At 43.6% G+C, this 22,652-nt stretch overlaps 1 protein-coding gene across 1 annotated transcript; it reads right to left on the minus strand.

Moving 5' to 3' along the window:
• Positions 1–6,277: 6,277 nt before the first annotated feature.
• Positions 6,278–22,525, minus strand: LOC136653055 (vomeronasal type-2 receptor 26-like). The gene is made up of 5 exons (XM_066629980.1): positions 22,289–22,525; positions 19,172–19,335; positions 18,424–18,715; positions 8,254–8,380; positions 6,278–7,182 (listed from the first exon to the last, which is right to left on the minus strand). The coding sequence occupies exons 1-5, from the start codon at positions 22,523–22,525 to the stop codon at positions 6,278–6,280; spliced, it is 1,725 nt and encodes a 574-aa protein (XP_066486077.1).
• Positions 22,526–22,652: the final 127 nt, after the last annotated feature.

Genomic DNA, 22,652 nt, shown 5'->3' on the forward strand with positions numbered 1-22,652 from the left:
GGGTCACTGCAACACAAACCTATCAAAGAAGTGCTATGGCATCTCATCTAGTTTCACCCAAAGGGCCAAATCACATTACTCTAAATTCAGAATGTGACCCAGTGGAAAAACAGACAGGGGCATAAAACAAAGCAGGTATGCAGCAGGGAGTTGTAGGGGTATTTCTTAGGAGTTTGTTTCCACCATAGTTTGGCTTACGTTCTCACCCTCTAAATCAGTGGTTCCCAAACCAGCCAGGGAAGCACTTAGTTCTGGCTCCTTAAGGGACGGGGGCAAGGGGATTATAGCAATGTGATCCCCAGGATAGCACAGCTGCTGGGGAACGAGGGGGCATTCCTGCCTTACCTGAAGACAGCAGTGGGGTCTGGGAGGTGCAGGGACACTTCGACAGGGCTTCCCAAGCCTGGAAAACTTTCATAAAACGTTATCAGAAGCCACTTCCAATTTCTGATTGTGAAACTAGAAGTGACTTCCAATCATGGTTTTTTTAAATTTTCCAGTTTTGGGGAGCCCTGTGGAGGTGTCCGTGGGGCACCCTGCACCACCCTGACCATACTGCTGGCTTCAGGTAAACCATGAACCCCCCCCCCCTTTCCCCAGCAGTAGTGCTATCCTGGGGATTGCGTTGCTGAAATTCTTCCACCCACTTACGAGATTCCCTCCTACTAAGGTGGACTTTGGGAACCACTGCTCTAAATATAATCAAAGCTTTAATTGGCTACATTGGCATTGAGGGCATGACTGGAAGCAGAACCAAGGTGGGAACTATTCTCTCCAAATCTCCTAACCCATTTTCCATAGTTCTGTTCCATTTCAGATTTCCTCCACCATTTTAACAAACCCAACAAAAAAACAAAACAAAACACAACTGGTCTATGTTTGCATTGAGCATAATGTGTGAGTTGGTTCTTAAATTTCTCAAAATCCGAATCCTTTTCTTCAGTGAAAATCTTATTCATGAAGCTTGAATAAGAAAAGCTTATTCACATTGCATATCTGTGAGGACATGAACATTTATCATGTGTGATGCTGGATCACCATATTCCTGAAAAATGGCTCTTGCTCATGTGGATTGTAGGTTGAACTCTTCTTGATGCAGAGCCCAGGTCTACCTGATCATGCAGCACTGGCAGCTAGATAAAGCGATATGGAAAACCAAACACACTCCCAAGTCTCTCTAAAATCTTTGAAATATAGAAAACACAGACCAACACACATTTTGCTTCCTTAAACATTACACCAACTCCTGGGTATATTTGTGGTGCTGATTCCAAAAATGGCATTCGTTTTGCCTTATCGCATCTAGTTTTGGAGATATAGTTTAGCCTCATTAGTGAATGGTTCAAGCAGATTCCTCATGAGGAAGTCTACGACATGGCTTCCTCATGGCCTACACCATGGCTTCCTCATGAGGAAGCTGCTTGAACCATTCACTAATGAGGCTATACTATATCTCCAGAACTAGATGTGATAGGGCAAAACGGATGCCACATTTTGAATCGGCACCCCAAATTCATATCAAACCACCATAAAGTTTGGGAAAAACTTTTCTGACCTTCAGTTTTACAGGCCTGTGAAATTGATTGCAGAAAATTAGCATCATTGTGTTTAGGTTCACACTAGAATGGACCAAAATGAACTTCTGCAGCAGCAATAGCCCCACACCTGGGTCACTGAGCTTCTATACACTCCTTCATGATTATGGGATCCACAAGCCAAAAAGCTACTGTAGCAAGCCTGTTTTGACACCCAGATTTGACATTGTGTTCTGGAGGGTCATGGATGCATTCAAGAGCCCAGTGTGTATGGCTTGCATGCACATGGTTGTGCCAAAGCATCATGCGCAGTGAGTTCAGGTGAGACAGGAAAATGTCAGATCCCAGGAAATTTCTGGGCCTTTGGCTCCTGAGCCCCCTTTCTGAACCTGGGCCCAGGTACAAATTACCCCCTTTACCCCCCCCTCCTAGGCCCTGGCCTGCAGCGTTGGTTGTAGCAGGCTCAGGGCTCACCCAATCTCTGTCCAATAGTCACTAATTGCCTCACACAATTCTAACAAAGATTCAGATGTGAACTCAGGAGCCCTCAGAGAATGGGTTGGCAGAGGGCTGTAGAAGTTCTCAGAACTTGGACAGAATAAAGCACATTTTTGAAGGCACTTCTTGTTGGAGTTGGTGCAACTTTGTCTGCTGTCCAGAAGGGGTCAAGCTATAGGCCCACTGAATCCGACCTTTCTACCTGTTCTCTCTGTGATCCATGTGGGGTGTGGCCCTAACCCTTTATCCTTCCCTTCTCCTCTGAGCACTTCCTCTTGTCCTCTGACCACAGACCTGTTAAGATGGCGCACACCAGGGCTCTGATGCCCAGGCCATCTTCAGCACAAGGCATGCAGGGCAAGGCAGCTCTAGGGCCTTGCTATCTCTAAGTGTTAGCTGAACCTCTGATCCTAATCAGATGCTGTAAACATACACTCAATGGAACTGTAAGAAAATGACTTCTTTCTGCAACTTTAACAAGCCATTGCCTCTTTGTCTTTTCTATTGCAGTCAGCCGGGTGAGGGAGATTCCCTTGGGTGATACCCTAAAGGGGGTGCCTGCTGCTTAAGCTACTCTGCTTCCCCCCCCCAAAGAGGAAACAATTTTTAATTTCCTCCAACACTTCTCCCGTATTTTTTTCCCCCTTTCTTTTTGACAAGTTGTGCCGCCTTTGTTACTTTCCCTCCTTTTTTGGTTTCATTCTTCTTGTCACCTCTGCTATAGTTTCCACTTGTGGGGCAGGTGTTGCTCAAGGTGGCGTTGCCAGGAAATTGGAGATGCTGCCTGCTGGCAACCTCAGCCTCCAACTCTTCCTCCTGAAGTAGTTTTACAGAAACTAATTTCCCTACGTCAGGTGTCTCCAAACGTAACTGTAGGAAGGCCACGCTTTATATAGTATTTCACACATTTTTGCGGGATGCAAAAAAAATCAATTTTATAAATGAATGAATGAAATTTAAATGAATACATGTGTTTTATTTGAATCTTTTTTTGTAACCAGCAGGATAGGATTCAAAACAAAATATTACTGAGGAAAACAGAAAGGGCACAGCACATCATCTCTGCCTGATCTATTGCAGAAACCCATTTTGTGATGACTTGTTTAGGCATGTGCAGAAATGATGCTATTTCCTTCCTTCAGTTGCTTTACTGCACTGTTGAAAGTCAGTATTTGGAAAGCTGATTTGTTTTCTTGGCAGGGGTGCAGTTAATGAATAATTATGGTTTGAGGGTCTTCAAGCATACATCCCAGGTGACTGAAAATGAGTTCAGCCAGGGTCACACCACTTTGGCTATATGGAATGGAGAGGGGTGGACAGAACTGCACGTGTTAACTGACAAATTGCATGGTTGCGGGAAAAATGTTTTAAGTTGCTGCAGGTCAGATAAAATCTTGAAGTGTTCCTAAGACCATAGTTTGGAGACACCTGGCCTACATGACACTGCAACCTAATTCAGTTCAGGTTTGAACTTCATGGTATTCTCCTTTATACTTCTTCCAAACTTTTCATATACTTCAAACCATGGAAAACTGCCTTCCAAGCATTTCTTCCTTTGGAATTTAACTTTGTGATCAAGGTGAAATCAGCCTTGAAAATGTAAGGACTGAAGAAAGTTCTCTTCCTCATCGCCAGTGTTGGGAACTTGAGTCAGTGACTTGACCTGAGTCGCAAAAATGCGTGATTTTTGCTGACTCAGCAACTTGTGGGTCATGTGTATGGAAGACTGAAAAAAAACTTGAGTCTGGGGCCCCCTGACTCAGCACTTGTCCCCACACTTGCTGACCCGAGTCTGCCTGTGTCTGGAGGTGCTTCCCTACTATTTCGCTGTGTGGAAAACCTTGTGGGGCAAGCATTCCGATGGGCGAGCAGCAGAGAGTTCCAGCTGGGAGCCAGGAAAGGGTTAATGCGAGCAGGAGGGGGAGGAGGAACTCTCTTTTCCCATCTCTGATAGGAAGGAAGGAATGGATGATCATTGGACAAAGGATAGGCATTCTCATATTTCCATCATCTGAGGAAATGCTGGAGGAGGAGCAGAGGAGGAGCAATCCTCATTGAATGGCTGGCGCAAATGGGACTACTTGTGAGTAGGGCTGCCAAGGATTGGGTCATCCTGGTAAGCCTCCTAGCTGCTGCTTGTGAACCTCCTCCCTCTCACTGCTTCTGTCCCAGCTCTCACTCACTTCCTACCATCCCTTTTGTCCTGTTTACAGATGGGCGTGGACGACAGGGGAATGTACAAAGAGAGCTCCAACACACACACGCTCTCACTCCCTAGCAGCAGCCCTGTTTTTCTGCTTTGGGTTTTGTTTTTTTTTAAAGGGAGGGGGTTGACTTTTTTTTAAAGGGGGGACTTGGACAGTGCCCCGATTATGATTCAATTTCGAGTCGAGTTGTGGGGGGGGGGGGTCACTCGGCAACTCAACTTGAGTCAAGTCCCACTGGCTTTTCCCATCCCTTCTCATCACCATGGATCCAAAATGTTTAAAGGTTAGGGCATTCTCAGAGTGGTGAAGACCAGAAGTGATTGTGAGGAGCTCCAGAAGGATCTCTCCAGACTGGCAGAATGGGCAGCAAAATGGCAGATGCGCTTCAATGTCAGTAAGTGTAAAGTCATGCACATTGGGGCAAAAAATCAAAACTTTAGATATAGGCTGATGGGTTCTGAGCTGTCTGTGACAGATCAGGAGAGAGATCTTGGGGTGGTGGTGGACAGGTTGATGAAAATGTCGACCCAATGAGTGGCGGCAGTGAAGAAGGCCAATTCTATGCTTGGGATCATTAGGAAGGGTATTGAGAACAAAACGGCTAGTATTATAATGCCGTTGTACAAATCTATGGTAAGGCCACACCTGGAGTATTGTGTCCAGTTCTGGTCGCCGCATCTCAAAAAAGACATAGTGGAAATGGAAAAGGTGCAAAAGAGAGCGACTAAGATGATTACGGGGCTGGGGCACCTTCCTTATGAGGAAAGGCTATGGCGTTTGTGCCTCTTCAGCCTAGAAAAGAGACGCCTGAGGGGGGACATGATTGAGACATACAAAATTATGCAGGGGATGGACAGAGTGGATAGGGAGATGCTCTTTACACTCTCACATAATACCAGAACCAGGGGACATCCACTAAAATTGAGTGTTGGGCAGGTTAGGACAGACAAAAGAAAATATTTCTTTACTCAGCATATGGTCGGTCTGTGGAACTCCTTGCCTCAGGATGTGGTGCTGGCGTCTACCCAAGACGCCTTTAAAAGGGGATTGGACAAGTTTCTGGAGGAAAAATCCATTACGGGGTACAAGCCATGATGTGTACGCGCAACCTCCTGATTTTAGAAATGGGTTATGTCAGAATGCCAGATGCAAGGGAGGGCACCAGGATGAGGTGTCTTGTTATCTGGTGTGCTCCCTGGGCATTTGGTGGGCCGCTGTGAGATACAGGAAGCTGGACTAGATGGGCCTATGGCCTGATCCAGTGGGGCTGTTCTTATGTTCTTATGTTCAGAGAAAAACAGAAACAAAGAAAAGGAGCCACCCAAACTCCCATGGTGGGAATTGAGACGTAAGAGACAATGATATTCAGTACCGTGACCTGGAGTGGGCCATCCATGAAGTTAGTTGATGCAGCTCTGGAAACATTTTGCTGGTTCATATTATGTGACAGAATTTCAAATGTGATTCCTGTTGTTACAACATTCAGACTTCTATGTTCCCAATCTATAGCCTGGTGGTTCCCAAATTTTTTAGCACTGAGACTCACTTTTTAATATAACCCTCTCTCGGGACCCACTTAGGTTTAACAGACTCTGAAAAAGGAGATTTAGTAAGAAATAATATTTTAATTATTAATAATAATTAGGAAAAAAGATCTTCAAACACTTATCTCCTTATAGTTAAACATGCTTACAAACTGCAGGAGCCGAGCGCTTTACAGGGTAATTAGCAGCTACAGTTAGAGTCTGATTTTTGAACAGCCCCAGGGTTTAAGGCAATTAGTTATCTGATCATCACAGGCCAAAAATCAGGTTGCAACGCACCAGTTTGGGACCACTGACCCACTGCTATAATCTATTATCAAAACTATCTCTGGATAGGAGCACATGAGATACAACTGTTGCTTCTGAAATAGTTCCAACATGCAAGTTTCAAAGCATACCTTTAAGGTTAAGTTTTTTAAAACAGTTGTGTGCTGTTTTGTGCACAACTGACATATAGAAAAATCATACAACACCTACAGACTCCCAATTCAGTTTAATGCTTTCTTCCTTCTGTTAACAGCTTCTTGGAATTGTACTCGGTTCCAAGGGCAATAATGTAACATTTGGGGAGAAAGATACAGGCAAGCAATGCAGTGTTGGAGGCCAAGATGGCAAAGACCTCCACGGCCACTACATATTTCCCCTTGGTGCTCAGGTAGGCAGGAATAAAGGAGATCCAGACACTGCAAAAGACCAACATGCTGAAGGTGATCAGTTTGGCTTCATTGAAAGTGTCAGGCAGTTTTCTGGCTAAGAAAGCAACAATAAAACTGACAGTAGCCAGGATGCCAATGTAGCCCAGTACAGAGTAAAACATGGTGATTGAACCTTCATTACATTGCACAATGATCTGCCCAGTCTGGGAGTGCATGTCAACATCTGGAAATGGAGGTGAGGTTGACAGCCATGCAATGCAAATACCCATTTGAATAAGGCAGCAGGAAAGAACAATGGAATGAGCCACTTTTTTCCCCAGCCATTTCCTCATCCTGTTATCTGGCTGAGTGGCCATGAAGGCCAGGACCACCGTGATGGTTTTTGCCAACACACAAGAAACAGCCACAGAGAAAATAATGCCAAAAGCTGATTGCCTGAGAAGGCAGGAAACCTTCCCAGGCTTGCCAATGAAGAGCAGGGAAGAAAGGTAGCAAAACAGGATGGAGCCAAGAAGAACACAGGTGAGCTGCCTGTTGTTGGCTTTGACAATGGGAGTGTTCCAGTTCTTCCTAAAGGTGAGTATCACCAGGCTTGTGACCACAGCAAAGGACATAACCAGGGAAACCAAAATCATCCCTAATGGCTCTTGGTAGGAAAGGAAGGTGATGACTTTGGGAATGCACTGGTCTTGGTTCTTGTTTGGATAGTCCTCTTCCGGGCATCTGATGCAATGAATTGCATCTGTAAGGGACAAGCAGAACACCATTTGAAACGGAGCGGTGCCCCTTCCTCTTGTAGTGAAACACCAACTCTCCTGTGAAGAGGTAAAGCTGCCAGAGAGGCATAATCGCCACCTTAATGTTTGGATTCTACCAATATATAGGGGGGAGGAAACACCGTTAGCCACCTTGACTACCTTCTGATGGGGAGAGGAAGGGCAGGACATGAATACCTGCACTATACTACGCTAGAGCTCTATTCATTCATGTGGTGCTTGTTGACTGATAATAAAATTTATTAAATAGCATAGTATCTAACTCTGGGGAAGAGGAGTTCAAATGTGTATAGTACTAGCAATGGTCACAAACCTACACAGAATTCATCACCGCTGAATTGGCTGATTTATACATGCTTATTTATTTAAGGATGTATTCCATCATTAAGGAATCCCGGCAGTGTAATGGACCAATAGGATTGGGCGGTTCGTGTCCCCGAAAGGAAACCAACATTTGAAAATGTGGTTTATGGCTCAGTCTTCACAAGCACATGGTCCAGGTCCACCAGTGTGAATGGCTGGCAGCCCTGGGCATGCACCAATGGATTGCCCACATCAAAGCCAGTACGTTGCTCGGGCTTGTTCTGGGGCATGCTGGGGAGGATATTGATGGGGATCAGAGCTGAGCCAGGACATTCTGAGGCTGGGCTAAGGGCAGATACCTACAGCAGCAGTGCCACATATATCTTATGCCCTCTTTTGGCCATGACATGCTCCCTCGGGCCCACTTGAAGACAAAGAGCCTGGCATAGATCAAATTAGACCTGCTAAGGACAATGGTGCAGTGGCCACACCCTGTAGGCCAGCCAAGGATAACATTTGGCCATTTGCCCAATGAAATATATAATTCCATATGTCAGCTAAATAGAAATATGGCATGTTGATTTCAAAAACATCCTTCTGCAGTATTGACTCTCTTAAAGATTATTTCCCATAATTGATTCAAGTGTTTTGTGTAGAGAAACAAGTAATATCAAGTGAAGATTAAATAAATATTTAAAAAATATCTGCAGGCACATCTGTGCAGCATTACTCACCAATTTGATTAGAAATCGTGCCTTCTGGGCAAGGAGTACAGTCATAGCAACAAACAGGTTTCCCCTCTTGAACTGTCCTGCTGTGTCCAACATGGCAGCTCTCAACACACGTTGAATGGGGCAGTATCTAACAATAAAAAGGAGCAGACAGGTTGAAGCAAACCTTTGATTCTGATTGTTACAGTCATCCTATTTAATATTAGGGAAAGGTTTGACTGTGAGCAGTCACTGTGACAAATCTTCTGACCGTGCTTGTCCATGCTTTAGACCAGTGTTACTCAGTGCTGCTCCCCAGAAGTACCACTTGCTCCAATGCTCTCAGCAGAAGTACCATCAGAAGTAACGGGTGATGAGAACATCGCCCGTTACATCTGGGTTTGGAGACCGCAACAAGAGCTTCCAATGGCAGTAAGAGGATCAGGATGGATGGGAGGGCTTTTTCAAGCACGTGAAAACAGTGTGCTGGAGCAATACCTCCAGCTGAAGCAGGCTGAGCCTCCTACCACCATTTGAAATTACCATTACGGTGCTGCGCGTAGCACCCAACACAGCCCAGTGAACCACTGGTGGTCTTCGTACCACCGATTGAGAATCCTTGTTTTATACTCATGTTAAAATATTTTATCCTTCTGTTCATAATTCTTTTGATCTAAGTCTTTATCCAGTTGCTCCCATTTCATGATATATCTATTCTTTCTGGTGAAACTTCAAGCTTTTATTGTGTGGATGCTACCTTAGAACTCTTATTTGTATTTATTTATTGAAAGGTCTATACTTCTTTTGGAGGGCATTACAGTCGACTTCTGGCAGTGAAGAGAAGCTGGCAGTGGGGTGGCAGTGGGCAGAATGGAACAGGAGGGGGAGGAATGGGGAAGTTTCTGGGCAGGGAGGTGGTGGAACAGGGGTGGGTCCCAGCAGCACTGATGCATGCAGGATCCTAACCCGAATCTGTCTCCCCTTCTCTCCTGTACTCTCCTTGGACTTGCACCAACGAAATAGGTGGTGCAGGTCTGAGGATACCCAATGGTACAGCAGATGTTTGCCCATTACTGTAGAAAGTTCCATTACTTCCCCCACAGGATACAGCACATGCGCTCCATTGGCACGGCTGCATCGGCAGGGGGAGGATTTAGTTAGAATTGGGGTGTTCATTACCTTCAATTCCATTCTATGTCCCTTTCAATAAAAACTGTCTGTTGACCAAGGTTACTACCTAGTCCTGTGCTGTGAGAGGACTCAAATTACCCCATATGTTGCCAGCTATAGGGGATAAGGGTAGTCAGACAATGAACAGAAGACACTCAATCAGTGATACGACAATGCCTAGACAGTAGCCCTTGCAAGTTTAAGGTTGCAATTCTATACTTTTACATGAAATTAAGCACGACTGAGCATAGTGAGAATATTTTCCCAAGTAAACATGTACAGATGTGCACTGGTATCTGCAAGGGTAGAACCCCCTATGGTTGACCAAAACTGCAGATACCAGGGAATACCGCCCGCCCTCTGGAGCTGAGGGACATGGAGCTCCCCTTGCCTCTGGAGTGTCCTCTGAGCCCAGCAGAGGCAGCAGATGTCCATACACAGCCTCTGCCACGCTGCGACCAAGCCCGACAGTTAAAAAAAATGGTGCTTCTGGTTTCTGTGTGAAACTGGAAGAGATAATTTGTAATGCCTTATAAGGAATTGGGAGGCCCGGGGGATGTGGGCATGGGGGAGATAGGTACTAAATCCTCAGATAAGTGAATTCACTGATATGCCCCCCACCTCCCAGATAGCACTGTGCATTAAGTAATGAGTTTTATTTCTACCTGCTTGAATTTGCTGTTCCATACAGCGGTATCATCAGTGATGCTGAACTCCTGACTTGGAGAAATCATTCCAACTCGGACCTTAAGAAAGGACTGATTGGGGAAAGTCACCCAGTTGTTGATATCGAGTCCGGACGATAATTTCTCATTGGCAAACCAAACTTCATGCCCAGCACCATTGTTAAAGTGGATGTCTTTCAGGAGAGAGTGTAGCTAGGTTGGGAGGGAATAGATGTATAACAATTTATACCATAGAGCCCTTTCTCTCAGTGTGTCCATTGCCACTGAGTGCACTTCTTTCCTCCAAAATATTCTTTAGACATGAAGTTTTACGAGAATCAGTTTGGCAATTTTTCCTCATCTTCCTTCTCACTTTATCATCACCTAATATTTCCAAAACTGTGCAACTCTTTTTATTTGGTTCTCTGTTCTTAGGTTTCCTGACCTTTTCCTGGTTTTCCACTAGATTCATGGTAACAGCTTCACTATCTGGTTTCACATAGCTTCAATGTACCATGTTCTCAACATACAGTGGAAAGTTTCTGTATGTGGTTTCAGCCATCAGACATTTATATCCTACCTTTTCTTCCCTATTATGGAGCTCAAGGTGGCATAGATGGAGTTTCTAAGAGGTAATGTCACAACTGCAAATGTGCTTAACTTCCACAAAGCAGCTGTTTCATGTGCCTTAGAGACTGGGGACATGATTTCATCCGCAACAACAAGGAAATTCTAAGCACCATTCTTCAGAAATGCATCCCAGTGACCCCAGTAGCAGCTTTCTCCCAGATAAATGCTCAAGATTGCCCTGTAAGTCATTCAATAATATTAGAAATGTACCTTCCAGGGTTCAATATTCAAATGCTTGTATTTGCCTCTGTCTGGCACTGCACTTTTCCTGGATGCACCTATGGCATGCAAAGCATGTGCTACAGCATAGAGAGCATTGTAAATATGGTAGCTCTGACCACTCATCTCCATCTCAAACCGAGACCCAGGCAAACTCTCCAGCTTCATCTCTCCTGTACAGCGTTCACAAACTTTTATTTTTTTATTAAGGCAACATTTGAAAGCATTTTGTAAGAAAAAACAAAGGAAATGTGACAGGGATTTATCAGGCTTTAAGTTCTGGAGGAAGTCCTTGAATCCTGGCACGACTTCTGTGGAATCTGAGAAAGACAATGTGCCATGGAAAGTTTTTGAACAGAAACCCTTAGCTTCAAATTCGGTGATAAAATCCCATTGAGGGGGTGTGATCCAAACCATCCCTATGTGGTTCCTCTGTATAAATTCAGCATAATATAAAGCTATTGCCAAAACGCGCAGAGACTGAGCATTCCCACTGACAATAACCACACTGACTTCAGTCAATAGAAGTGTTGAGTGTACTTTACGTACACTGTCAAGGTATCGATCCATATTAGCATTCCTGTCTCCACCAGTCCTTTCCTGGAAGGCAACACAAATGCTGTTCTGAGCAAACAAAGGGGTCAGGATCTTCAGAAAGCTTTCTCCGCTCTCATCACCTGACACAATGAGGCCAATCCAGGTCCATTTGAAATGCAGAAGTAGCTGGACTATCCCTGTGTGGAGAGTCCCTTCCCTTGGTGCATTCCAGTACACAGAGGGGAAATGGTGTCCAGTGGGTGGAGTTTCATATGCACCATAGGTGAGCTAATAGGGAAAATATGACTCATTAGTATAGGTGGGTGAAAAGAGGGATAGCAAAATAAAGATACATAATATTGCTTTCTGCACCTCATTTTTGCAACACACACACACAGAGAAATCTGCAAAAAAAAACCCTCCTTATTTGATTTTTATTTATTATTTAATGGACGGTGCATGGGTAATGACTGAGGCTGCATCTGCTGCCACGATACCACCTATATCACATACCTAATACACTTTTAACGTGATTATAATTCATCATGTAAATTTTGAATAAAAAACACATAACACTGCTTTCTGCACTTCTAACTCTGGAAAACACAAAAATCTGCAAAAAAATAAAAACCTCTACTCATTAGATCTCTGAGAATTAACTGCATTGCTCCAAACCAGGGGTGCCCAAACCCCAGCCCTGGGGCCATTTGCAGCCCTCAAGGACTCCCAATGTGGCCCTCAGTGAACCCCCAGTATCCAATGTGCCTCTGGCCCTCCGGAGATTTGCTGGAGCCCACACTGGCCCAAGGCAACTGCTCTCAGCATGAGGGCGACTGTTTGACCTCTTGCATGAGCTGTGGGATGAGGGCTCCCTCCACTGCTTGCTGTTTCACATCTGTGATGCAGTAGCGGCAGCAAAGGAAAGGCCAGCCTTGCTTTGTGCAAGGCCTTTTATAGGCCCTGAGCTATTGCAAGACCTTCATTCATTCATAGAAGGTCATCTTTAATATATATTTATGTAAACAGATGTAAATTTATTCAAATTTTAAATGTAAATTAATTCTTTTTTCCCCCGGCCCCAACACAGTGTCAGAGAGACGATGTGGCTCTCCTACCAAAAACTTAGGACACCCCTGCTCCAAACCAATGTGATTCCCTCCAAAGTTAAGATGCAGACTTTTGTTTCTGGGTTTTATTTGAATATGAACTCTGTCTCTGTTTAACTGAAGATATTCTCACCTAAATATGTTAGTAACTACGGTACTTGACTCAGCTGTTGCTTTATTCACTGCTGTAGTTCATATATCCATTTTTAAAAAACAAAACACTTGCCCTCCATGAGTTGTATGCAAAGGAAATAGGCATGATTTAAATGCCTAGTTAGTGGTGTTATCATATCATGTGACTCATTGTCGATGCTACAGACCAAAGCTTTGCTTTGAGAAAATACTCAGGTCATGAATTTTTAAAACATTCCAGCTTCTTTTTTAAGAATATATAGAAACTTTCAGGTTTCCCACTCCTCATTTTTATCCATAGTATGTAGAATACATAGGGGAGTGAGAGCCCAATCCTGTGCTCAGCGGCACGGATTGTAAGGCCACCGGCGCTGGCCGGTGCTGGGCTAGCACGGGGCAGTCGCCCAGCTTCCGTGGCTCGGCTGTCTTCCGGACTGCCAAGCCGTTGCACGTTAAGTGGGGTCTGGGACGGGGTGGGGAGGAGGCGTTCCGGGGAGGGGGAGGCCGTCAGGGGGCTGAGAGAGGGCGGGGGAAGCATGCTGGGGGGCGGACAGGAGTCGTGCCAGGGGAGGGAGGAAGGCGGGTCCACTGAGCTCCGCTCCACAGGATTCAAGGCACTCGTGTAGGGTGCGGAGCCCTACAAGAGTGCCTTTATCTTACCGCTGACCTTTTGGTTGGTGGTAAAGTGAGTAGTCCCATTGCAGGGCTGCTTACCTTACTTGGGGGAAGGGGATGAAAGTCCCCTTCTCCCGAGGCGCCTCCCGCAGTAGCTTGGGAGGCGCAGGATCTGGCGGCAGCCCTTCTCGGTGCTGCCGAGCCTGGGCACCCCAGGCAGCTCAGGATTGGGCTGTGAAAGATGCAAACTGTGAAGAAAGGCAGCATGAAGAAAGTGGGAGGGTTGGGCAGAAAAGCCACTCATAGCCCATCCTATGGACCTGTCACATTGCAGGCCAAACAAAAGGCCCAGGACCTTATGGCCATCGCAAAATTTGATGTACCGCAGTGTGAGGCCGGGGGGGGGGGATCCCAGTGTCAGGCCTGGGCTTCCAGGGACTAGGCTATAACTAGACATAAAGTACAAAACACATTTATTCAGGGTTGCATTTCCACCACAGTTTGAAAGCACTATCAATGCACTTCTATTTCCCCAATGCGTTCTGAAGAGTGTACTTCATCAAGGGTAGCTGTAACAGTACCTTAGCAAACTGCAGTTCTTCCAGAATGCATTGGGGGAATAGAAGCACACTGAAAATGAATTAGAGCCGCAGTGTAGCCCAGGCCATTTCCATAAGCACCAATCAATGTGTATTAGTGCAATTTCACCATGGGAAAGAGAACCTTACACCTGCAAAACAGAACATCTAGGCCCCAATAGTTCAGTTCACAGAATTCCCTGGTCCCAATAGTCAGCTCTGTCCCATCTTCTAGTTTAGTGTGTGTCTAGAACACATAGCCTTGGAACAAGTTTGCAACTGTTTTGGCATTGTTAACAGTATGGAGCAGGGGTGCCCAAACCCTGGCCTGAAGGTCATTTGTGACCCTCAAGGATCCTCAATCCGACCCATGGGGAGTCCCTAGTCTCAAATGAGCCTCTGGTACTCCAGAGATTTGTGGAGACCTCACTAGCCACACGTGACTGTTTTCACTGCAAAGACTGACTGTTTGACCTCTAGCACGAGCTGCAGGCTGAGTTACTCCCTCCACTACTTGCTGTTTCACATCTGAGAAGCAGCAGTGGCAGAAAAGGAGAGACCGCTAAAGGTCTTTTATAGGCCTTATTGCATTAAGGCCTATCACATTCATTTATTCATATAAGTTCCATCTCTACTATATTCATTTATGTAAATTTATTCTAATTTTAAATGTAAATTATTTTTTCCCGGCCCCCAACAGAGTGTCAGAGAGATGATGTGGCCCTCCTGTCCAAAGTTTGGACACCCCTGGTATGGAGTATAAATATAAATCTGGAACACAGAAAAGAACAAAGAGGAAAAAAGAAAAAACAAAAACAAAAAAGTTCCTCATAGCATTGAGGGAGAGAGTGAAAGCCTGTCCTTGAATGCCCTTGCATTGTGAGAAGAAAAAGCAAATGAGGACCTTGCTGAGGTGGAAGAAAAGACATGCAGTAACACTACTCAAAGTAAAAAAATTATCACATTCTGATAAAAGTTTTCATTTAGATTAAATCTTGCTCATGATAAGTTAAAACTCTCAGTTTAAAACTTATTTTAAAAATGTAGTAACATCTGCTTTGTAGGAAATTTTAGGAAGGGGGCAATCAAGCGACTTGCTCTAGGCTCAAGGACAGCTCTCAGTGGCGCTGTAACAGTGCAGGTTAGTGCAGTGTAACTATGTAAGGGTGCAGTGTAACAGGTTAGTCACCACTGCAAACAGTGAGTGGCAGTGGCTGGGAAACAGTGCCCTCTGTGGAAGCCCCAGTGCCTGTTTTTGGTGTGGGGGACAAGCGGTGGGAGACCAGAAAATTTCAAGTACGGGGGTCTCCATATACGTGGATCTTGTATCTGCAGTTTCAGGTATCTGCAAATATGGGGGAACCCCCCTCCCTCTGTGTGTCCATTAAATCATTTTAAAAAGCTATCTGGGCAAAAATCAGCCTGCTCAAACCAACTGATTTTTGCCCCAGTTACTATTTAAAATGATGCAGTGGACATGTGGCGGGAGGACCTTCCCACTCCTCACCTCCCCCACACACGAATTAAACTGTTTTAAAAACTTATCGGGTGCACATTCTTGCTTAAACAGGTTGCATTGGCAGCCAGCAGGAAGGAAGGAACTGCAGTGAGGTCTTTCTACTGACCTTTAGTGGTGTTCCCTTTAACCATTTCAACTGCTTTGTATACGCTAAGAGAACACCAGTGAGGTCAATCGAAAGACTTCACTGCAGTTCCTTCCTTCCTGCTGGCTGCAAAGCAAGCACATTAATAATAATAATAATAATAATAATAATAATAATAATAATAATAATAATAATAATAATTACTACTACTACTACTACTACTACTACTACTACTACTTTATTTTTACCCCACCTTTCTCCCCGAAGGGACTCAAGGTGGCTTACAACAGGTTAAAACAGATTAAAAACGTAATTTAAAACAGATAAAAGCATATTAACACATATCATAAAAACAGCAGTCAGATAAAAAGCAATCAGGCAAAAAGAGCATAGAGCAGCAAATCACAAAAGAATCAGGTCTGTAAAAAATATTAAAAGATGTTGAAAAGATGTTAAAAAGGTCGAGAACTCAGAAGGATTGTTTAAACAGAAGGGTCTTCAGGCCTCGCTGAAAAGTCACAAGAGACATTTAAGCAAGAACATGCGTTCATACAAATCTATATTCTTCATTGTTAACTCCACACCTAGATATTTCATTCTTTGCACTACTACACATTCAGTCAGGTTTTCTATATCTTTTTGTTTATCCTTACTGACATTTTTACACAAATTTGTATAAAAATAATTATGAAAAACTGTGGAAACAAATTGATAAGGATAAGGATATGTTAAGATGGAATAAGTTGAATTTATCATTACTAGGTAGAATCTCTGTGATTAAGATGAACATGTTACCAAGAATCCTCTTCTTTTTACAAACAATACCGATAGCTAGAGACTTCAAAATGTTTGAGCATTGGCAGAGGAAGCTTTTGAATTTTGTGTTGGCAGGGAAAAAACCAAGAATTAAGATGAAGGTGCTGTGTGATGCTAAAGAAAGAGGAGGATTTCATTTGCCAAATTTGAGGTTATATTATGACGCAGTTTGTTTGTCATGGCTTAGTGAATGGTTAAATCTAAAAAACAGAAAACTTTTATCTTTAGAAGGTCATGACAAGATTTTTGGTTGGCGTGCATATTTGATGTATGGGAAAAAACAGATGGATGGACATTTCATGCATCATTTCATAAGAAGAAGTATTTACATGGTCTGGGAGAAATATAAAAAATGTCTGGGAGAAAAAAAGCCGCTATGGATTGTCCCAGTGGAAGTTATTAAACCGACATCAACCTCTCAAGGAGAAGATATTTTGGACATGGAGGGAGGGAAGGTGGAGTTAAAGAAAAAGGATGACTTAACTTTTAGGTACGACTGGTTTGGGTACACACAGATCAAAGATCTATTTGATGCAGATAAGAGAACTGTTGGTTTTAGGGGAAAAATCTCTGAACTAGAAGAGATACTGCTGGGGGAAAAGAAAAAGCAAATTTCAAAGATCTACAGACTGATAAATGAATGGTACACTGCAGATGAACTTGTAAAAGTACAAATGGTGAAATGGGCAGTGAATGTAAATAAAGAAATAATGATGACATCTTGGGAGCATCTTTGGAAGAAATCATTAAAGATCTTGATAAGCAATAATATAAATGAAAACTGTTATAAGATGATGTACAGGTGGTACTTAACTCCAAAAAAACTAGCAAATATGAATAATAAGTTATCTAACAAATGTTGGAAATGTCATGAGCATGAAGGGTCTTTCTACCATATGTGGTGGACTTGTAAAAAAGCAAAGCATTTCTGGTCAGAGATATTTATCACGAAGGTATTAAGGTATTAAGGTATTAAGGTCACGAAGGTATTAAGATACACAATTCATAAGAGTCCAGAATTGTTTTTGCTAGGATTAAACTTAGAGGAAATAGTTGTCAATGATAGAACTTTATTATGGTATATGGTGACAGCAGCAAGGATGATATATGGGAAGTATTGGAAGCAAGAAAAAGTGCCTGATATAGACGAATGGCTACAAAAGATGATTTATATGATGGAAATGGATAAAATTACGAGAAGTTTGAATGAAGAAATGTTAGAGAAATTTCATTTGGAATGGTATAAATTTAAAGCCTACCTGGAGAAAAATTGGAAGGTCAAGGGTTCATTATGGTTATTAGAATGTTAATAAGAATTATATAATGAACAAAAGTTTATCTTGGTAAAAGAATAAAATTATAAATGGTTAAAACGCTGTGGGAAGTCTGGGGGGAGGGAAGGGGGAGTGGAAATGAAATTTATATTGGAATTTATATTGAAGTAAAGAAAAATATGTAGAAATGTAATGAGTGAATTGAAATTTGATGTTTTGGACCTACTATAGATATAATGAATTGTGAAAATCTCAATAAAATTTATATTTAAAAAAAGCAAGAATATGCATTCAGTCACTTTTTAAAATAGTTTAATGGTGCACGGGGGACCATTTAATGGTCCCCACCCCCCATGTGCCTTCCCGTGTGCCCATTACATCATTTAAAAAAATTACTGGGCTGAAAATCGATTTTCTCCCTAGTAAGTGTTTGAAAGGTGTAAAGGGCATGCAGTGGAGCCTCCATGGGGTGGGGGCTATCTGCTATACCTGTGAATCCCAGGTATCCACGGGGGGGGGGTCCGGAACAGATCCCCTGCTGGGTCCGGGGCACATCTGTACCATAACAAGTTCAGCTAAGGGACACAGTATCAGTACCTGGTTGCTGGGGCTTGTGGAGCAAAACCCTCACACTGGCATCCCCCAACCCACTACTGGCATTTTGAAAATTACCATTGCCATTGCTTCAGGAACTGCCCTTCAAAATGGGCCTTCTGATCGTTGTGAGGTCTTGGTCAATGCCCAACCTGGCGAAACCGTCATGCTCCCCTGACCAGCCATTAGGAGAACTAAAATGATAAATGAACAGCAGCAATTCTTCAGCCCTGCCTAAATACATGTTAATATACCTGGGGGATCTTGTAGAGGCTCAAGATGGAGTACATTTGGATGATATATTCTACAGTGAGTCCACCAATGACAGACAAAACATTCTCCTGATTATCACACTTGTAGTTGGGTACATTCCTTTGCAGTTTGAAGAGTAGATCCACGATTGACTCATATGTGACTATTCCTTCAAAAAGGTTGTCATAGATGTTCATCCCCAAGGTGATGTTGGGCAGGAGATGGGGATTCCCATTGATCTCTTGAATGGCAAACATGAAGGACAGGACATGCTGATAATCCTTAGGCTCCAGCCTGCAACGAGATCAAAACTGAGACTTAGATATCCAGAGAATGTCTAGTACGTTGTCACTATTACCACATGTACTAGTGCGCAGAAGACCTCCCCCAACACAATGAAAAAGCAGGCAAAGGAAAAAAAAAGTGACAAGATAGAGGCAAATGAATCTCTACTCTGCATGTTGAGTGAACATGTTCATTTGAGAAGAAGAAAAGGGAGAGATTGGAAGTACTACACCTTTGCTTGAAAATCTGGGGTGTGTCAAGGTGGTGGACATTTGGTTGCCATATTCTATAGTGAGTCCACCAATAACAGACATGACTTTGCCTTATTGCACTTGCAATTGGGTACATTCCTTTGCCATCTGAACAGTAGATCCAGGGTAGATTTGTAAGTGACCATTCCTTCAACAAATGTGTCATAGGTGTTCATCCCCCAGCTTAATGGGTACCAAACAATAAACAACTTACAGAAAACTTTGTACCTCCATATTTGGAAGTTTCTGAAAGTTGACTGCATTCTTTAGAGGACGTATAAGAGACAGGACCCCGGCAATGATAGTATCTCCTGGCCTATACAGATTCTTTTCATGGCGTTTTTCAAAATTACATTCAGTAATAACTTCCCAGCAGGCCTGAGAAGGGAGAAGGAGAAACAACAGGAGCAGGAACAACCACTGGGCTGCAAATGCAAGCCTAACCCTGCTCATGAGCAAGTCACAGCTGCTCACCTGCATCCTGAACTCCGTTTCGTACTTGAATTACCCCTCTGGTAGGATTGTTGCAAGAATGTCGCTTAGGAGCCACACAGAAACAGAACTGTGTTTGGAGGGATTCAGCTCAAAGACACTGGTCTATGTGATGAACAACTGGGGAGATGCCTGATGAATCTTTGCATCTCCATGGAGCAGCAATTCAGCACTATGTGGCAGTTCAGAGTAAAACCACCTACATTTTTCATACAGATTAGTTACTTGTTGCTGTCTGTATAAGGAGAAAAATGACAGTGGTTTGGATAATTATGGAGTATGTAAATAGCTCCCTGATGGTCAAGATTCTCTATACCACATGAAAAACATACATGTTTTTGAGAACTGAATGAGACAAAGAGTGGGGGTTGATCTGAATTGGGATCATGACAGGTGGCAGAGTGCTTTGTCATCATCTCAATCCGTATTGCCCCCCCCCAACTCAGTTTGTATAGCTCAGACAAACCTATCAAAGAAGTGCTACGGCATCTCATCTAGTTTCACCCAAAGGGCCAAATCACATTACTCTAAATTCAGAATGTGACCCAGTGGTTAAAAAACAAACAAACAAACAAACAACAACAAAAAAAACCAGGGGCATAAAACAAAGCAGGTATGCAGCAGGGAGTTGTTGGGGTATTTCTTAGGAGTTTGTTTTCACCATAGTTTGGCTTAAGTTCTCACCCTCTAAATCAGTGGTTCCCAAACCAGCCAGGGAAGCACTTAGTTCTGGCCCCTTAAGGGACGGGGGCAGGGGGATTATAGCAATGTAATCCCCAAGATAGCACAGTTGCTGCAGAAAGAGTTCCTGGCTTACCTGAAGACAGCAATGGGGTCTGGGAGGTGCAGGGACACTTCGACAGGGCTTCCTAAGCCTGGAAAACTTTTATAAAACGTTATCAGAAGCCACTTCCAATTTCCGATCGTGAAACTGGAAGTGACTTCCAATCATGATGTTTTTTTTAAATTTTCCAGTCTTGGGGAGCCATGCGGAGGTGTCCGTGGGGCTCCCTGCACCACCCTGACCATACTGCTGGCTTCAGGTAAACCATGAACCCCCCCCCCTTTCCATAGCAGCAGTGGTATCCTGGCGATTGTGTTGCTGAAATTCTTCCACCCACTTTGAAGATCCCCTCCTACTAAGGAGCACTTTGGGAACTACTGCTCTAAATATAATCAAAGCTTTAAATGGCTCCATTGGCACTGAGGGCATGATTGGAAGCAGAACAAAGGCGGAAACAATTCTCTCCAAATCTCCTAACCCATTTTCCACAGTTCTGTTCCATTTCAGATTTCCCCCACCATTTTAACAAACCCAACCAAAAAAAAAACAAAAAAACACAACTGGTCTATTCAACTGGTCTATGCATTGAGCATAATGTGTGAGTTGGTTCTTAAATTTCTCAAAAACCAAATCCTTTTCTTCAGTGAAAATCTTATTCACGAAGCTTGAATAAGAAAAGCTGACTCACATTGCATGTCTGGGAGGATATGAACATTTATCGTGTGTGGTGCTGGATCACCATACTCCTGAAAAATGGCTCTTGCTCATGTGGATTGTAGGCTGAATCATTGTTCCTTGATCACAGTGGTGGAAGAGCAAAGGGCCTTGCATTCCCTTGACTGGAAGAATACATTGTTGTAGCCTCAGTGGCATTGTTGGAGCATCCCGCTCTGGCTGGCAACCTTGCCTCCATTTCCAAATGTTGACATGCACTCCCAGACTGGGCAGATCATTGTGGAATGTAACAAAGGCTCTATCACCATGTTCCAGCACTGACATAAGGGCAATGCAGCTCTGCGGTCAGGGAACAAACTTTCCCGTAATTTGAGGAGGTCTCCGTGAGTGACACCCAACTGCAGGATGCAGCACATGACCCACTGGCACTACTATGCCAGTGCTGAAAAGCACGGACATAAGGGGTTAGGATTGCGTCCTAAGTCCTGCAAGGTTCCTATCAAGCCTTGTTTACTGAACCAACATACAAGTTGTTTAATATGTAAAGAATAGCACTCAAAGCACGAGTCCACAAAGTAGTAGAAAAATGAAAAGTCTTGAGCCACTGGGCCAGTATGGGCTTGATCTGGGGAAAGGGAACAAATTCTCCCGAGGAGGCCCCTATGGGATGCAGCGAATGCCACATTGATGCACAGTTAATGTACATTGGCTTCATTGCTGTGCAGGGAGTTGGGTACAACTGAGCTGTAGGCAGCATCCAGAGATTTCCTTCCTCTTCTAGAAGAAGCTTTTTCTTGGAAAAAGGTTATTTGTTTGAAGGAAGGCCTTCATGGAAGATGATCCTTCGCTTGGACTCAGATCTTTGGAACCTTTGGTGATGCTGAAGATGCCCAACCATTGTGACTCTTTGAAATATATATTCCATTGTTCCAGTGTTCTGTTTGATGTTCTTCTTGCAACATTATGGGATAGCTGCCCATGAGACAGAACTATTGCTTTGGACATGACTTATCACCTCTCTCCCACCATGCACGTTCCAAAGCAGTGATCTAGAACTGAGTTACCAATGTGATGCACTGTGATCCACTACACATAATGTATGGCTCTATCTATAAAAACACTTGCAAAACTATAATTTTACAATTAGATTTAAGAATGCCTTTTCTCCATTAGCACTTGCTCAGTGTTGAGATCTGTTCTTAGAACAATAATTCCCATCTTCTCTAGCCTGAAGATGCATTTACTGATTTCTTCTCTCTGATAAGACCTTCCTGGAGCTGCAATTTCTTCTCAGAACAATAATGAAACATTTGGGGAGAAAAATGCTGGCAGGCAAAGCAGTGTTGAGGCCAAGATGGCAAAGACCTCCATGGCCATTACGTATTTCCCTTTTGTGCTCAGGTAGGCAGGAATAAAGGAGATCCAGACACTGCAAAAGACCAGCATGCTGAAGGTGATCAGTTGGGCTTCCTTGAAGGTGTCAGGCCGTTTTCTGGCTAAGAAAGCAACAGTAAAGCTGACAGTGGCCAGGTTGCCAATGTAGCCCAATACGGAGTAGAACATGGTGATAGAGCCTTCATTACATTCCACAATGATCTGCCCAATCTGGAAGTGCATGTCAACATTTGGAAATGCAGGTGAGGTTGACAGCCATGCAACCCATTTGAATAAGGGAGCAGGAAGGAGCAATGGAATGGGCCAGTTTTGTCCCCAGCCATTCCCTCATCCTGTTATCTGTCTGAGG

The sequence above is a fragment of the Tiliqua scincoides genome, chromosome 5, assembly GCF_035046505.1.
Source record: "Tiliqua scincoides isolate rTilSci1 chromosome 5, rTilSci1.hap2, whole genome shotgun sequence".
NCBI classification, from domain to species: domain Eukaryota; kingdom Metazoa; phylum Chordata; class Lepidosauria; order Squamata; family Scincidae; genus Tiliqua; species Tiliqua scincoides.

Coding starts and splice junctions, on each gene's coding strand:
- LOC136653055 (XM_066629980.1), bottom strand. CDS start 22,525: ATGCACTTCCAGATTGGGCAGATCATTGTGGAATGTAATGAAGGCTCT. Junction 8,381..18,423: donor GCCTCTACAAGATCCCCCAG/GTATATTAACAT, acceptor TTTTATTGTTAG/ATACTGCCCCATTCAACGTG. Junction 7,183..8,253: donor CACGATTTCTAATCAAATTG/GTGAGTAATGCT, acceptor TGTCCCTTACAG/ATGCAATTCATTGCATCAGA.